This window comes from Chrysoperla carnea, chromosome 5, assembly GCF_905475395.1.
Source record: "Chrysoperla carnea chromosome 5, inChrCarn1.1, whole genome shotgun sequence".
Taxonomy (NCBI): domain Eukaryota; kingdom Metazoa; phylum Arthropoda; class Insecta; order Neuroptera; family Chrysopidae; genus Chrysoperla; species Chrysoperla carnea.
Window position 1 is genome coordinate 29,172,498 of NC_058341.1, and position 19,168 is coordinate 29,191,665.

At 29.1% G+C, this 19,168-nt stretch overlaps 2 protein-coding genes across 5 annotated transcripts; both read right to left on the minus strand.

The window, feature by feature from the left end:
- Window positions 1-213: 213 nt before the first annotated feature.
- Window positions 214-5,974, minus strand: LOC123299597 (titin-like). Of its 4 annotated transcripts, none has more exons than XM_044881857.1 (3): window positions 5,782-5,974; window positions 2,170-4,510; window positions 214-1,995 (listed from the first exon to the last, which is right to left on the minus strand). In XM_044881857.1, exons 1-3 carry the CDS (start codon window positions 5,923-5,925, stop codon window positions 791-793), a joined length of 3,690 nt encoding a protein of 1,229 aa, XP_044737792.1. In that variant the 5' UTR covers window positions 5,926-5,974; the 3' UTR covers window positions 214-790. The 4 variants fall into 4 exon arrangements, with proteins under 4 accessions (XP_044737792.1, XP_044737790.1, XP_044737791.1 ...); XM_044881855.1 differs by having other exon boundaries at window positions 214-3,419; window positions 3,453-4,510; window positions 5,782-5,973; XM_044881856.1 differs by having other exon boundaries at window positions 214-3,098; window positions 3,144-4,510; window positions 5,782-5,973.
- LOC123301090 (leucine-rich repeat-containing protein 15-like) lies at window positions 5,928-9,112 on the minus strand. Its single transcript, XM_044883819.1, has 3 exons — window positions 8,960-9,112; window positions 7,063-8,468; window positions 5,928-5,964 (listed from the first exon to the last, which is right to left on the minus strand). Exons 1-3 carry the CDS (start codon window positions 9,098-9,100, stop codon window positions 5,928-5,930), a joined length of 1,584 nt encoding a protein of 527 aa, XP_044739754.1. The 5' UTR covers window positions 9,101-9,112.
- Between the last annotated feature and the right edge of the window lie 10,056 nt (window positions 9,113-19,168).

A 19,168-nucleotide genomic window follows, 5' to 3' on the forward strand; every position in this document is an offset into this window, starting at 1 on the left:
GCTAATTTTTGGGTTGGTAGATTTAATATTTAACAAAAATGATTCATTTCATAAGAATTTATTTATTAAAATATAAAATAAGTACAAAATTTAAAAAGCAAAAGTGTTTCTAAGCAACTTTTAATAATGCTTTTTATTGAAAAATTAATAAATTAATAATACAAATATAGAAATAAAAAACAATCATTTGATACAAACAATAAACTACAAACATATATAATTAATTTCACCGAGCGACAAATTACGATTTGCCCAGAATAAAGAAATCATATTAACCTTACAATATTAATTTAAGCCGAATTATTTCTTTAAAACAAGGTTAAAGTTTCAGTCAAAAACAAACTTGGATTCATAATTTAAACTAGGGAAATCATTCACGTTATTATCAGTATAGGAGTTATTGAACATTTTTAAATTGGTACAAGTAACCTTTTGTGAATTTTTTGAAAATAAAATTCGAAATCTGGCAGAAGGGTTGCAGGCCTTATTGACACGCAGTATTTTCTCGAGCACCTAGTAGACAGAAAATATCCACTATATGTGTACAAGCGTACAAATATTTCAAAATTTGTTGAAAATAAATTTTTGAAAATCAGCTAATTTACCGGGCCCTTTAACCCTTAAACAAGGCCTTCGACTGTGTATTCAGACTATGTACAGAAGAAAGAATTATATAAAATTTCACAATACCTCTTATTGTGATATTGGCCTTAAAATTTTTACAATTCTCAAACTATATGGAAGAATATTTTGATTCCATTTTACTAAATATTAAATGAGATTGGCCTGATTATTGTGGCAAAATGAATTTATATAGCACACATACATAAAACAGAGCTTTATTTACAAAATCCCAATGTGCACGTTTTTTTAAACAACCTCCAGCGTTGTCATCTGGTTTTTTTGTAATGACAGTTTCGGTCGGAAAAGCAGGAAGTATTTCGGTTTGATGGTTAAAATGATCTCCGGTTCCAAAAGCTGGAAGCTTTTCAGTCTGATGGTCGAAATCATCTCTGGTTTCACGTATTTCAAATTCTGTAGTTTGGTCAAAATAATCTCTGGTTCCACGTATTTCAAATAAAGTTGTTTCTGGGTCATTTATTGGGACTATTCTCTCAGCTGTTGTCGTTTCTAATTCAGGAAAATCACTTTCGGTTTGAAGATATGTTGTTTCTTCGTCAGGTTGGTTAAGATTTTCTCCATTTGATTTATCATCTAACGTTTGTGCGATATTTATAGTAGAAAATTCATTTTCTGTTCCCTGTGATGAAGTAATAGGAATTTTCTCTGTATTGGTTTCCTGTACAAACCTTGTAGGAAATGCTTGAGTGTTAACTTTTTCTTCTACGGGTTTTGAAATATTTTGTTTGTTTGGTTCATCTGATATCAATATAGGAATGATATGGAATTCATTATTTGAATGAACGGGAGGTGTTGTGGGAATATACTTTGCTGTTTCTATACTTGATAGCCCTTGTATTGAATTTGTAGGGAATAAATTTCCTTTATGGTTTCTTTCTCTCCAAAAACTGATGCTTTCTACCGAAGGAATCTTATCTTTAGTTTGATATGGAGGTACTAATGGATTCCTAGGTGGAACGGCAATTTCTTGATCAAAAGGATTTTCATTCCCCGATTCGTTATCTGTTTGTTGTTTGGGAATATTTATTTTGTTATCGGCTTCTTGTGTAGTTGTTGGAGGACTGACCTTTTCTTCCAAAGGAATCTTTTCATTAGTTTGATATGGAGGTACTAGAGGATTCCTGGGTGGAACGGCTATTCTTTGGTCAAAAGGATTTTCATTCCCCGATTTGTTATCTGTTTGTTGTTTGGGAATATTTATTTTGTTATCGGCTTCTTGTGTAGTTGTTGAATAACTGTCGTTTCCTTCCAAAGGAATCTTTTCTTTAGTTTGATATGGAGGTAATAAAGGATTTCTTTTCGGAACAGGTATTGTTTGTTCAATTTCAAGATATTCATTCTCCGATTCGTTATCTGTTTGTTGTTTGGGAATATTTATTTTGTTATCGTCTTCTTGTGTAATTGTTGGAGAACTGACGTTTTCTTCCAAAGGAATCTTTTCTTTAGTTTGATATGGAGGTACTAGAGGATTCCTAGGTGGAACGGCTATTCTTTGATCAAAAGGATTTTCATTCCCCGATTTGTTATCTGTTTGTTGTTTGGGAATATTTATTTTGTTATCGGCTTCTTGTGTAGTTGTTGGAGAACTGTCGTTTCCTTCCAAAGGAATCTTTTCTTTAGTTTGATATGGAGGTAATAAAGGATTTCTTTTCGGAACAGGTATTGTTTGTTCAATTTCAAGATTTTCATTCCCCGATTCGTTATCTGTTTGTTGTTTGGGAATATTTGTTTTGATAACGGTTTCTTGTGTAGTTGTTGGGAAACTGATGCTTTCTTCCAAAGGAATTTTTTCTTGAGTTTGATATGGCGGCAATAAAGGATTGCTTGATGGAACAGGTATTTGGCTAGTTGAATTTTCATTCTCCGATTCGTTATCTATTTGTTGTTCGGGAATATTTATTTTGTTAACGGATTCTTGTGTTAATATTGAAGGAATTTGTTTTCCAGATTGATCAGATGATATGGGAATTGTACGATCCAGAATTTCTTCTTGCCCAAGACTATAATTTAAATTGCCCAAGTATTCGTCAATAGTTTCTTGCACAGACGAAGTTCTTGATGTTTGTGTATTTGTTACGTCGCTTATTTGATCTTGTTCTGAAGGTATGAAGGATGAAATATCTGATGGTGCACTGATGGTTCCATCAGATGAAATTTCTTCTTGTATAGGAGTTGTAGTTATTTCCTGCTCTGACTGAAATATTTCTTGTTCTTGCACAGGAGTAGAATATATATCATCTGGATGATTGTTAATAGTTTCCTGTACGGAAGTTGTTCTCAATGTTTGTTCATCTGTAACAACGTCTATTTGATGCTGACTTGGATGTGGGGGTAATAAAGGATTGCTAGATGGAACGGCTGCACTTTGTTTCATACGAATCTCATCCTCCGATTCGTAATTTGTTTGTTTTTCAGGGGTATTTATTTTGTTAATGGTTTTTTGTGTAGTTGGTGGAGAAATTTCTTTGCCTGATACAATCGTTGATAATTCTAGAATCGGAATTATAGGATACTGGCTTCCTGAACGTTCACTAGATTTTCCTTTTACAGGTGATAAAAACGGAATTTGATTGCTTGTTTGAACTCTTATCGTTTCTGGTTTTGGTGGTACTAATTTGTTGTAAAGTACTGCTGGCGGTAATAAATTATCTGATGGTGTACTGATGGTTGCTTCCAAAGCCGTTTCATTAATAGATGATTGTATATTATTTACATGTTGTCGTGGGGTTGTATTTATTTCATTGCTTGGTCGAAGTGAAACCTCCTCTTGTTCAGAATTTGTATTAATTTCTTCTCCAGCTTCATCGGAAACTGGAATTTCCATATCCTTAGGGCTAGATGTAAATAGCTCGATTTCCTCTATTTCAGGTCTAGTTACAGTTTGAATTTTTACTTTTTCTGTAACTGGGGAATTTATTTTCTCAATTTTCTCTTTAGTTACTGAAGAATATAAATTATTAGAGCTTTCAGTAGTTGTGGACGAATCTGATGAATCTAGAAGCACTGTATTTTCTGTGATGCTGGAAGAATCGTCTGAACCCAGAATTGTTGTATTTTCTGTGACGCTCGAAGAATTTTCTGAACCAAAAAATATAGGATTTTCTGTTGTATTGGATGATTCACCGGGATCCAAGCTCAAAGTAATCAAAGAGGGTAGATAACCTAAATCTTCCCTAGATACATTTGATCCCAAATTATTTCCAGATAAATCTAATGTTTTTAAATCTATACATGACTCAAATGTATTGGTTCCAATGGTTTTCATTTTGTTATTGCTTAAATTTAAAGTAGTTAGAAAATATGATCCCTTAAATAATTTTTCACTTATGTGTTGTATATTATTATTAGCTAAGTTTATATTTTCCAAAACTCCTCCATCTATTAGAAACAGTTCATCTGGAAGATATGTTAGTTGATTTGATGACAAGTCCAGACGCTCCAGATTTTCCAAATTTGCAAATATATTTGGTGGAAGCTGTTTAATATTATTTGAACGTAAAATTAAAGTTTCTAAAAGAAATAACCTATCAAACAATCCGTTTTCAAATGACACGATTCGGTTAAACGATAGATCTAATTCAACTAAACGGCATGTATCAAAAGCACCTTTTTCAATAGTTTCCAAATTAGTTTCATTAATTTTCAAATATTCAGCTTCCAGATAATGCAATGCATCTTTACCTAGTGTTGTAAATTCCGGTGAATGACTGATTGTTAATTTTTCCAATCGACGCAAATTTTCAAATGCACTTGGATAAATTATATTTATATTGTTCAGATGTAATTCAATTAGAGACGGATAGTTTATTCCATACGATGGAATAGCTTTATCAAGAGGATCTTCAATTGTGAGAATTTCATAAGATTCCTGCAAAAAATAAGTTTTCTTATTTCTTATCAAACAAACTAAAATTTTATAATATGCATGCATATCCACCATCATTCATGTAATACATTTCCCTTTCTTTTTAACATCTATGTCATGAGCTTTTGTATGTCCGGGTGGAATTTTGTACTTTAAAGTAACTTCTCGTCGAGTTACAGACTTGAAATTTAGACCAAAACTCAGATGTGGATAACAATGCATGATAATGTAATAAAAAAGAAGAAAACGAAAAGGAGAAGCGAAATATGAAGACAACGCTTTTTAGGGTTCGGATGGAACTTTCATTAACGTAATTGATTTTAAAATAACTTCCCGATTATGGACTTATTCAAAATAATAAATGCGCTTCTATTTTTTTGTGGTCACCCAAAAAAGAAGGTGTATTTTTCTGTAGTTAATAAGAGATTGATAATATATGCATGCATCCACATAGAAGTATATGATGTAAGTTTACCAATTTTGAAAACATGTTTTAAAAAGTGTACATATAGAAATCAACCTTCAACTAATACACTTGACTCTTTTATAAAACAACTTTGTTGATCCAACTTTTTGAATTGAAAACGAAAACAATATCTAACATTTTTCACAATAAAAATTTATATTTTCAACACGTTTCAACACGGAAACATGTAAAAAGATGTTTTCATTTAACTATTAAGGATGTACGAGCGCCAGGGCTATTTTGGTTAAAAAGCTTGATTGTTTTTATATGAAGTTGATCTAAATCTAAATCAATATTTAGGGGGCGGGGGGCTACCCGATTATTAAAATAAATAAATGACTTCAAAAATAGGCATATTTATATGTTTCAATAGATTTCTCCTAAACTAGTCGATGAAAATGGAAAAAAAAAACAACTATTTAAATTAAAGTTTAAGCCTTAGTAAATTGTTGAAAAAAAAGCTCGTTGTGCCCGAATAATTAAGGATGTATGAGCACCATTGTGGAAACACAAATTTAAAAATATATGTTTTTTCAATTTTGATGGTGAATTATTTTACAGCTTGACAATATAAGATATCTGGAGTAATTTTCGAAATATCGAAAATTTTGTTTAATTATTTAGCTTTCGTTATTTCGAAAACCAAGGCAGATATCGAAAAATTTTCCTTTCATTTTTCGCCCACATTAATGAAATTATGATAAAATTCATCATCAATTTGAAAATAAGGTACAAATAATTTCAACTATAAGTCTAAACTTGTCTTGACGCTCGTACTACCTTAAAGATAAGTTGTGTGTGCTTTTACCTTGTCTAGTACACTATTTATAAGTGAGAATGTTTCACTTCTGCATGTTATATGCTTGCGATCACTTTCATACACAATACAATTACAAGATATTTGTTCACATAAATTTATTAGAACCAAAATATAAGTCAATAGTTTATGCATTGTTACGATACAAAAAGATGTTCACTAAATATCAAAATACTAAAAAATATTTGTAAAAAATATTTTTATTTATATGTAAAAAGTGGGGAAATAAAACCTGTTATGTTTACGTATAGATTGTAGAAAATTTCCATAAATGCCATTTTTTTCCTTAGTGGCAAATGAATCATCATCTATGCATGACAAAGTAGATACTTTTGTAATGTCAAAGACGAAAGATCGACGTCTTTCCTCGTGCAAACCACTTTCCCCTAGGCGAATCTTCAAGGCCATCAAAGGTAATAATTTTAAAAATAAAAGAGCGAATAACTGAACGATCTATTCAAAGAAATCGTGATATTGTGTTTTTGTGGATGAGTATTTAATTAGATTAAAGATTTATCGTATTAAAAAGATATAAAGTATTAATTTTAAATTTACCAGAAATCTTCTATGTGTTCCTAAATATTATTTAGGGGACATCCGTTATTGAAATGGTGACAGGGCAGATGCACAACAGTATTGTATTAAATGTATTACTACAATGATATACTTTTATTATGAATATCAAAATCATATGGTACTAAAATTATAGTCCAACAAAAATTAGAAATAATTTTACGTATATATTTTTGGTATGGTTCTTATTTCAGGAGTAACCATGGTATTAATACGCCACTTTATTCAAATAATTTTATGAATGGACTTATGAGTGTATGACTTTCGTATTGAAAATTTTATACTATTGTCTAACAAATTTAAATAACGTATTATGTTAATTTACTTTCAAAAAATTTTATGCAATTTCGTATCTATTTTCATAATTTCTTAATTATTGTTATTCAATAATTTTTATTTGACATTTACTATACCAATTATCATTTAAACAATTGAAAAATAGTCATATTTTATAAGAGAGAAGCGTTGCTATCGATTCAGTTGTTCCCTTCCCCTGCTTTGCACACAACGAAAAATTAGTTCAGGAGTTTCAGGAAACTGACAATTTGGCTCAAAATTAATGGTGTATTATTTCTATTTTGTAAAATTTTTTGTTGCTGCCTGGATGTTTGTTGAATATGTATTGTAGGGAAATCATTTTCCGTTTGCGGGGGAATTATAGAAATTTCGCTTCCTTTCTGAATAATCTCGTGTTCAAACCTTGTAGGATGTATTTTGTGTGATTGAGTATTTACTGTTTCCTTTATCAAGATTGAAGGATTATTATTGGATCGATCAAACATCGTTTCTAATAAAGACGTTTCCAGATTGGGAATGCCTGGTTGTAAAAAATTTAATTGCGGCGACGAAATTGTTGAAGTACTATTCCCTGATGCAATATTTATAGCTTCTTGTAAACTTCTTGTAAGATTCAGGAGTCCTTCTAAAGTCCCTTTTTTTAAAGGTTTATCTGCATCTGATTGAATGGGCGCCAGTATATGTACCGGCATTTCAGGAGCTTTGTTGTTTAGATATTCATTGTCATTACCAATCACTGGAGATGTAGGATAAATACTGCTTAAGTGCTCCGTAACTGTCTCTTTAACTGGTGATACGGTAGAAGTTCGAAATTCGGCTAATGAAATTTGTTGTTCTGGTGTTGCATTTATTGCATTGCCTAATTGATGATTACTTTGTTCTTGTTCAGGGCTTGTAGTAATTTGATTGGAAACGATATCTGTTAAAGTTTCAAGGTCTTTAGGGCTAGATGTAAATAACTTTCTTTCTTGTATATCTACTGTAATTTCAGGTTCAAGAGAAGTCAATTTTTCTGTATTATAAATTACTTCAGTTACTGAAGAATCTAAATTTGAACCTACAAAAGGCTCTAAGTTTAAAGTTTTCAATGACGGTAAAAACTTAAAATCTTCTTTTGACACTTTTGATTCAAAACTGTTTCCTGATAAATCCAAATTTTGTAAATTTTTCAATTCTGCAAATGAATTTGGTGAAATTGATTTAATTTTATTGTGACTAAGATCTAATGATTTTAGAAAAGACATTTCCTTAAAAATATTTTCACTGATTTGTTGAATATTATTATTGGATAAGTTAATTTCTTCCAAACTTGTTTCATCTATTTGAAATAATTCATCTGGAAGATCTGTTAGTTGATTTGATGACAAATCTAAACGCTCTAAATGATCCAAATTTTCAAATATATTTGGAGAAAGTTCTTGAATGTTATTTGAACGTAGATTTAAAACCTCTAAAGTGCTCAAACTATCAAACAATCCATCTTCAAACGATCCCAAACGATTGTAAGACAGATCCAATTCAACCAAATTACAGTATTCAAAAGCACCTTGTTCAATTGTTTCTAAGTTAGTTCCATTTATTTTCAAATACTCAGCTTCAAGATTTTTCAAGGCGTAACTACTTATTGATGTTAATTCAGGTGAATCACTGATTATTAATTTTTCTAACTGTTCTAAATTCTCAAATGCATTTCGATTAAGTTTTGTTATGTTAGTTATATATAATTCTATTAAGGAAGGATACTGTATTCCATTCTGTGAAATAGTTTTATCAATGAGATCCTCAATTGTCAGAATTTCAAACATGTCCTGAAAAATAAAGTAAATGTATGATATACCATTCTACTTTTAAAAATCTCAATTTTTTTTTTCAATTTCAACTTGGAATTAAATTCCAAGATGAAATCCTCAATACCTCAATTCTAACTTGAAATTAATTTTTAAACGAAATCCAATATATTTTCCAACGGATTTATATTTGATGGGCAAAAATACGTAGGTTTGTTTTGTAAATTTTTTTTCTAAGGCTTTAATTTATCCTAAATAGATTAATTAATGGCTCACTCGATTCCTTAAAAATTATCCCTGAAACAATATCCCTATGTTGCATAGTTTTCGGAAAATGGGACAGGAATAATTACACGTCACTATTACTGACCATACGCAAGCCATGACATACATCCGTGATGAAGTTTATATAGCTAAGACAATTTTTTAAATAATTAATCTTTTGAATTTACAGATCCCATTCTTAGATACTATTATTACAGCTTGTAACGTAGACATTTATTAATAGTTACCTTGTCCGGAACACTATTTATAAGCTCGAGTGTATCACCTGTGCATTTTATATGCTTGCGAGAAATGCTTTGCACAATGCACTCACTATGTATTTTATCACATAACATAAAAATTATAATATAAGTCAATAGTTTAAACATTGTTACACAAGGATAGTTCACTTCTACACTAAATACTAAAAAATTTGTATAAACATACTTTTATTTACATATTATTGTTTTAATTAAGCGGAAAATATATTGTTTTTCTTAAATTTCCAAAAATACATTTTTATTTCCTTAGTAGTACCTATCTGACGCGCAACGCTTAAGGCAAATTATCAAGGCTATCAAATGTAAGTGTTGATGAATGAGTATTTAATTAGATAGTAAAAAGTTTGCTCTTGCATAAATTGTCTAGTAGTATTGAATGATAACATGAATGAATTGGATAACAAAGAATGCAATGGAGAAAAGAACAAGTATGGGTATTATTAATACAGCTAGTATTTCAATAATTTTTTTTTTTACTTTTTTTGTAAACATTCAAGCTTTCTTTGTAAACATTAAATTTTTCATAATTTTAACCCTCAAAAACTAAATAAAATACGGGTGGTATGATTGTACCCAACTAATTTTGTATTTTATACTATGTACCTATATATAAAATATACAAAGATATACTAAGTTTAGTCCCAAGTTTGTAAAGCTTAAAAATATTGATACAACGAACAAAATTTTGGTGTAGGTGTTCATTAAATCACCTAATTAGTTCATATTCGGTTGTCTTCCCGTCTGTCCGTCTGTTTGCCCGTCTGTCGGTCAACATTTTTTCATATACATCACTATTTACCCGTGGAGGCACAAATGATGGACAAATTATATAGTATTATATATAAGACTATCAGTTATGTGTGTGTAATACGTATGTATATGTGGCTTTCCAAGAGTGGGTATCTTTCTTTACTTAGATGACGTAAAAAAACAAACGATTACATAATCAACACTGTCTATACATGATATTTCATCAATAAACTCTGTCAATTGTTTGTTTTCACTTGTTTAAAATAAGTTTGACACCTATTTCTCGAATAATTTATGCACTTATCTTCTCAGAACTAATTTTTAGCTGGCACTATGTCCAACCTATAGAGGTTATGATGAAATGATTCAAACAAAGTTGTTCCTATTCTAAAATGAACAATTTTGCGTTTTATTTCTTTTCTGTCTCCAAATACAAAGATGGGTTCAATATTTCTTAGCGTTAAAAAACTACAAACTAAACTTGCTATACCTTTCAATAAATATCGTTGTAATTACTAATCTGAACCTAAAATTCGATTAAATTTTATCTGATATTTGTCAAAGTATAAACCATTGCGGAAAAATAAAACACCACACATACTTTTAAAACTCGATACAATTTGAAAATCAAATATATGGTATTGTGTTATGTCATTGTGTAGTACAAGTAGGCCTTTATAAATCCATATCGTAAAAAAAAATAATTTGATACCCCATTCATACGCCTATTTGTTTGGTTGCGGTTACTCTTTCATAAAATTAAATGTATATATCGACTAAATAATTGTAGGAGAGATACAATTCACAAAAATATCGAAAAAATCTTTTGAAAATATATATAATTGTCACATATGTGGCCATATGTGCCATTAAAATTATTGTTATTTGTTATTATTTTTCTTAAATATACTTAATTATAAAATATATTAAAAGGATTTACTGCCCATTATCATTTTTAATATGATTCATAATGCTTAAATTATCTATATTTTCTTCTGTATTATTGACCATCTGTTTCATTGAAAATCAATAATATTATATTTTACTGTATTGGGAATAGGCATTACTGAGATTTATTTCTCATATTTATCTAGTATTAAATGATAAGTCCTCATTTATTTCTGTCTATTAATTTCTGAAGGTACATCGAAGCGGAACACTTGCTTAACAACATCAAGAAAGTTTGGGTGCAAAAAAGGCCAACATCAAGGGTCTGTGTATAAAGCTTACACACACATCTATAAACTTTTAACTTTGAATAGTGAATTATGAAACTTTACAAAACTCCTGTTGTAAAATAATATCATCGTTTGTCATTTTATTATTTTTATTTATTTAAGCAAAAAATACACGGCTCTATATTTTTATCCTAAAATACGTCTATACACAATTAGGAAAAAATCTGTTCCTACGTATACCAGGCAAACATACAGCTGCCAGAATTTCTACATTTTTGTTAGTTACGGAGTTTTCTTTGTTTAAATTAGTCTTAACAATTTATACCGTGACTTAAATATGGAAGTTATCTGAATTTGCCATGTAACCCATAAAAAAGTAAAACTAGACTCTCCATAACAAAATTTGATAGTGAATCTAAAATTGCTAAAATACTAAAACGCTATAAGCAATCAAAGATTGTTTTCCCATCTCCTTTTGGCAAAAAGTTTTAAATGTAATCTCTATGGTGATACCGTGCAACATGCAACTAATCTATATCTCCCTATTCCTTATGAGCATTCAAAGATTGTTGTCCATCTCCTTTTAGCAAAAAGTTTTGTATGTAATCTTGATGGTGATACCGTACAATGACATCAGTGAAAAGGTAATAAAAATTTAGTAAACATCCTTATAGGAATATTATTTTAATAAAAGGAAATTAAATACAATCACTTTTTTATTTTCTAAAGAGTTTTTATTATTTAATATGCATTATTCAATAACTGACGCACTTGACCTTCATAAATAAAAAAACCTTTAAAAGAAACAGATGACAAGAATCAAAAAAGTCAATCTCAAAAGAATCTATATTGAATTAAATAAGAAAATAAAATTCATCTTACAATATAATTTTTGCCCACCATAAAATGACTCATTATTATTATGATGTAACAAATAAAGATATCAGAAAAAAATCACAGGAATAAATAATTTCTGCAACTCATAAAATAAATGAAGTAATAACTAAGTTATTATTATTCAGTCAAGACTACGCTTTATTTATTATTCTTTTGTTTTATAAATTTTTTGATTTTTTCTGTACTACAAGCAATTTTTTTTATATCCTGGTTCATTTAATTAAATCGAAAGTATAAACCTTGGAAAAATAGAGATTAATTTAATTGGTTATTGATGATTTATTTATTAAGGAATACAAATCATCTTTTGTTTGTCATTTTGTAATTGTTTAAAATTAGATACAGGCAGGCTTGTTTTGTTTTGTAAAATTTAAGTTATTTTATATATTGTTAAGTGAATGGGTCGCGTCTATTTAAAAATATATTGCATGCTACAAACAAAAGTTTTTCCTTAATAGGTAATCAAAAGTTTTTTTTTTTTTGAAAACCAGTCATGTAAATTTTCTTAATTTGTTTTCACGATTAGCATACACTGAAAAAAGTAATAGTTGCAGAAAATTTTATGTTTTTAGCATGGTACCTAATAAATTTTTCCTAGATTTTCAATCATTAGTTATTAAGTACTCAAATACTTATTTTGTTGAATTAAGTATTGAGATCGTTGACTCGAGAAATATTTTAGTTGTTATAAAAATTTTAATCGCAGAGTTAATTCGTTTACTTCAATCCAATATTTTTATTGAAAATTTGTATTTTATTGAAAATTGGTAATCTCGTTATAAAAAATTAAATGACAGCTTCAAAGAAAGTTAGTCTACTGTTTAAAACAAAGGAGCTTTTTTATTTTTCACATCTACATAAAAATCTTTCCAATGAATGAATTAATTATGGTTTCGGATTTATCCGAAATTTCTATCAATAAATCATGGTTTTGAATTAACATTTGTGGGTCGAATTAATTTCATTCATGTCAGTGCCAGGAGGACTTTAAAAAATATGTAAAATAAATCATAATTCATATTTAGTACTTCAAAAAAATAGACAGGCCAAATTTAATAAAAAAATACAAAAGCAATGACAGTGGATTCTTTAGAGCTTATTAGCCAAATACAATGTACAGACACACATAATACAAAAGTAAAAAGATACAAAAATTACCCCATTCATTCATCGTTACCCAAATACACTATGCACAATGTCTAATAACAATAACTGAACGGCATTCATCTATGAAAATAAACATACAAAAGTTGAGGGGTAATTTCATACAACAAGGCACAACCCTTATTATATTGAAACTAACTGGTTATCTAATCCAGTTTCTAACCCTTAAAGAGAAGATACAATATGTAACCCTCCAAAAAACATGTATTTATACAAAATATATTTAGAACTCATTAAACAAAGTAAAAGTGTATTAGGTTATTATTCACTATCTCTTTTTAATAATATCAATGGGTTGAATAATTGAGCTTTTGAACTTTGTTATTATTGCAAATTTAAAAAATATATGCATCTAAATGCCATAAGACCTCCATGTACGGACATTAAGAGTAAATTTCAAACAAAGATAGTTTGTTGTTTAAAAAAGGACCTTTCTTACCTCTTAAGTCTTCAAATTTGAGAAAAAATGTATCTGTCTAATTTAATACATGATCACTTATGAAAATGTATCGATAAATTATTTTTTCTAGTGTTTCACCGAAACTACTAAGTGCGGCAGGGTTCAAAATTTTAAGCCGCGTTGTAAAAAAAATTTCTTTGTGTAAAGACTAGGATAACAAGGTTAAACCTTGAGAGATTAAAAAATATTGGACAGATAAAACTTATTTTTCTAATTGGCTAGCGAACTGAAAAATACCTGAAATAACAAGAAAACTTTTAAATTTAGTTGTTAACCCAACATAAAATTCATAAACAGATAAAAACAAGTATGCAATTTCCAAGATATCGGAGAACTTGAACATTTGTTTTAGATTGATTTTCTGATTTGGTTAAGAACAAATTGTATAATCATAAATTGATTAAATTCCTTGGTTTTGTATTTATTCGAGTGGTTAACTCCAAAAACCTTGTCTATCAATGACGACCGCACAAATTACAACACATAGAAGAGAATTCTCTATAACTACTAGTGTTTTTATCGAACAAAAAGCGTCAAAACAGTTTTTTAATAAAGTCAATATATTATAACAAGACCAAAAACATCGTTACTTTTGAAATTCACTGATACAAAGTTCAATTATCGTTTCGACTAATATTTTCGTTCGAGCCTCATAAGACAAATACACAGCAACGAATTCTTGGAATTTTTCTATAAAATATCCTTAAATTATGGTCTGATTGTCGTATATAGAGGTAAGAATCGGATGTTACATTTATGCGTATTGTAGGCAATTTGAAGTACTTATACGGTCATTGTATTAAAGTTGTTAGCATCCTTAATTATAACCATACGGTTATACCGTCAGTTGTTGTTTTTTTTTGCGTGTATTTTGGTACGATAGTAAATACTTACGTGTACAGTTTTTCAATAAATTACGGCATAAATGTTTTAAATGTGTATCCCTGCTTATATGATATGGAATTAATAAATTATATATTCCTATCGTAATTGGAATGTTAATGCGATTAAAAATACGCTTGCTTATAAACTACAATCTTTTTCCCAGTTGAACAAAGTGTACGTATCACAGGGCTGTGGTCATCGCACATGAATGTTTTTTTCTTTTTTGCTCTATGTAGTACCACTGATTATAAACTTATACTCAGTACATTCTGTTATACTAATACTGCAAGAATTTTCTACCAAAGGCTTGCAGTTTGTAAGCGACATTTACAAATCTTCTATCATTTTTCATATTTAGTTGCCAAAAATTTAAAAAGTCTCGAATTCTATAACATCAATATACAATTAAGGGTCACGGCCTACATTTTCTGTAATTTCTAAAACTTTTGTATTTAAATGCTCCAAAAGTCAGACAAGAAAGAATTGTAAAATTGATTCTTCATGCATCTATTTTTCCAATTAGCTATTAAAAACTAAATTTCAGAAAATTGATTTCCACCCACTCTTTTTTAGTTTTTCGAAACTTTGTACCAATAATTAAGTATTTAATAATTCTAAAATGAAGCATTGTTTTAGGTGATGAGACTTTTAGGGACTAGTTCTACATTGTTTCTGGCGATGAGAATGAAAGGCAATAAGGAAAGTCGAAACATTATTGGCAAATTGTTTGGCATGTGAGGAACGTTTTTTTTTTTTTCATCGATTGAGTATCAAATTTGTTTACATGCCGGTAAATAAGTGAAAAGTGAGTAGGTTACAGAATTCATTTATTGAAATATTTGCTTGATTAAAAATGGCATTACTCATATTATTATTAAAAAGTTTTGATCGAAATGAATTCAATATTTCTTGATACATTGCCAACAATAATAAATTTATTATTATTGAATTTTAAAAAAATATATCCATGTATGTATGTATGTATGTGAAATGAATGTAAAAATTCTTCAAGTCATTTCCACTCCATTGGCGTCAATTTATGATATGATCATAACAAACGATTGCTAATAATCTGTCAAATATGTTTACCTTTGACAGCAAAATGACTGGCAATTCAATATGTTTGTTAGTTTTACTGAATGTATGTACATATAATATAGAAGGTTATTTATTAACAAACAAACAAGTTAAGTAAAATCAATTGTAGTTTCGGCGCCCGTAAGTTGGTAATGTCATTGATAAATACATCTCCAGAAATTCATGTGCGGCTTAGTTATACTTATTATTATTGAAAGCTGTTATACTAAGAACTTTTCACTCCACGAAAATTGAGATCTCTTTTCACTCCACCAAAATTGGAACGTTCACTGACCTTGTAAAACTTTTCTCTTGCTTTTAAGCTTCTAATAGACTGATATCCATTTTTTTAAAAATATGATTGAAAAATTAATGCAAAAATGTCTCTTTGATTTTCAGGAATCGGATAAATTATTTTCTGAATCAATTGAGAAAAAGGCTCCACTCTGAAAAAATTGGTTAGATAAACAAAGTACAGCTCTCACTAATTTCTACATGTGTATTTCCCAACAATGTTGTATACTGTATAGGCACCGGGACTAACGCATAAGCAAGGAAGTTTGTCATGCAACAAGAAGACTGACTGATTCGGTTGTATGTAATCTTATTCGTCAATATATTGTTAATAAAAAAATACTACTTTATAATTTTTACTTATTCATTCTATTGTTTATTGTCTGACTAAAATACGAAAAAAATTATACAAATAAAAAAAAATTCGGATTTGTAAAATAATTGGAATTCAGATACATTCACAAATATTATGAAATGGTATGCTTGTTGCTAAAAATGTCAACAGTAGTTTTGGATATTTTCAATTCTGAAGGTAAGGTTAGGTAAGATTGAAGGGGTTCTTTCGGCAGTTTCGATATTCATTCGCAGGCCTCGAACCTTATTAATTGTGTTATGTATGCTACCATCTTTTGGCTGATTATTTCAGTTATTTATTTTGAGAGATTGAGATCATCTCCTTCTCATGCATACCATATAACACGCACCAACTCATTAATATTATTCCAAGTAATTTTTTTTGTACCGTCGGAAAATAAATCTGCTGCCCTAAGAATACCGTATACTCTAGTTGATACATTTTAACCAACTGAGCCACTAGAGTTTTTTAAATGATGTAACAGAACCTAATTTTTGTCTTATCATAAAATTATCCCATAAGATTATTTTATCCTCTTTACACTACGATACCATAACATGAAAACTATGAAAATAGCAAACTTGTTTTAGACTTAAAGAATTAGCTTAAGGTAGCACTATCGGTAATAGACTTTGCATTCAGAATTTAATGAAACTTGGCATAGTTGTCATTATTATATCATAATTAACCAGTTAAATTTTTAGTACTACCTTAAGTTGGTGAACCCAATATCGATTAATTGGATCATCGGTTTGACCGATCCCGCCAATCGTTTTCCTGTTAGACTTTTTTTAAACTTTTTTGTAAGAAACGCTTTTCATAAACTAAAGACTCGCAACTATTCCAGTTTAAGGTCGAAACAGGTAAATGAAGTTGGTAATATGTGAATAATTAAAAATAGTTAGAAGATAGATTACCAATACTGTTCAAGGTATTTAAACAATCATCTCTCTTAGCTATTCTCTTGTTTTTATCCAATAATTGTTATACATTAAACATCAATATGAATAAACTCCTATCAATATAATTATTTAAAAAGTGATTTTAGTTGATTGACCACTTTATATACAAGGAGTAAGATAGATAAGTGAATAGGTGAGTAAGGTATTTTATATTTAAATTATATGGCATCCAAAAACAAGGAACTGAATACATCTGACTCGGTTGTCGTTCATTAATTTTTGGTCATATCTTTTAAATAATATAGACTTATACGCTGTCTCGAAGATCAAGGGGAAATAATGGGATTTTATAATATTAAGAACACATGATTTATGTATCTTCACGGGGAAGGGCGTCAGGTTAAGACACAACTTTTTTGAAAATGAAATATATTACAAATGATACTCGCTGAGATTGTAACTTTCTATAGGTGCAATCATTAAATTAACCTGATTTTATACTTTTTGGAGCAAAATTACCCCATCCACCGAGTTTCATCAAATTCCAAAACAAAAATTTGTTTGCGATTATTCGATTTTTTCAAAGGGTACTCCTTAAAAAAATTGCAAAAAATCAAGAAATTTTTTGAATCTCCAATTTCGATAAAACTCAGTATTTAAAGTAATTTTGACCCAAAAAGTACAAAATTCGGGTGCATTTGATGACTGGTTGAATAGTTTATGAGATACGTACTAAAATCGATCCAAATATTGCGAAATCTCAGAAACTCTGCATCCAATCAATAAATTAACCTGATTTTTATACTTTTTGGATCAAAATTACCCCATCCACCGAGTTTCATCAAATTCCAAAACAAAAATGTATTGACGCAGATGCGTCTCGAACTGACGCCCTTCTGCATTAGAAGTAGATACCGTAACCACAAGACCGTGACCTTGTTGAAAGTAATATTAATATTTCCAGATAATTAACTTTTTAACAAAATTTCGGTCGACCAGTTGGTGTCGGATAAATATTGTCATTTAATGATTAGAAAATATGACCTTAGTGACGGAGCTCTTCTACTAACGAGTGTTTCTTTATTTTAAATATATTATTAACATACAGAATCTGATTGAATTTTGATTATTATTGGTTAATTATTGTCAGTCAGTTATTGAATATTTTAAAATCACATTATGTGTTTAAAATAAATAGACGTATCCATCAAGACGTAACTTTGAATCTTATAAATGTTATCAAAAATCAACATGGTGTCCTATTAAAAAATATTTAAAATAAATAATAATTATTAATAGTTTTTATATATTTTATTTTTGTTTTTAGTGTGTATATTTTATTACTATTTATAAAGTAATTAAGATATTAAACAAATATATATACATATATATTTATTTTAAAAATAGTTGATTTTTTGATAAAAATCTAAATTAATAAAGATTTTTTTTTATTTTTGAACATGTCATATATATTTTGATTGCATACTGTAATGCATATAAGTAATTCTTTTTATAAACAACAAGAGAAATTTACAAAATTTAAAAAAAACCCCGATATTTTTTTGGGTACAGAACCTTAAGCTCCCACTTGAAACATTTCTAAGAATACTCTCTATTAAATTACCTTTTTCCTTAGAGCCTTATGCAAACTGAACCGATTTTGACGTATCGCCTATTTTTTTAATGTTTCGGGTACGGAACTCTAAACTTGCACTTGGAAGTCAGCTAAGAATACTCACCATTATATTACCTTTCAAACGAAAAAAAAAATGCAAGTCGGTTCATCAGTTTAGGCTCTACGATGCCACAGACAGACAGACACACATAGCGGTCAAATTTATAACACCTCTTTTTTGGTTCGGCTGTTTAAAAGGTTGTAAACCAGGATTCTCATTTAACCGGAAACTTGTTTAAACAAAACTCATTTATTACCATTAAATTATTTTTTTCGAGAGAAGCTTGGATGTGGTTTTTTTGGCATTGTATTGTATTGTTATCGGACTTACATCTGCATTATGATTTTCAGTTCTATATTTTAATGGTAAATACTCGATAAAATGAGATTGTTAAAAGCTTTTAAAATAGCTTTTTTGGAAACAAACGTTTTTTGGTTCTGAAAACCATGATTTTTGGTTCTTGGTTTTGAAGTATTAAATGAAATCTGGACCTTCTTCCTTGGCAAAGATTTTAAGTATTCTTCGTACGTCAGAATAT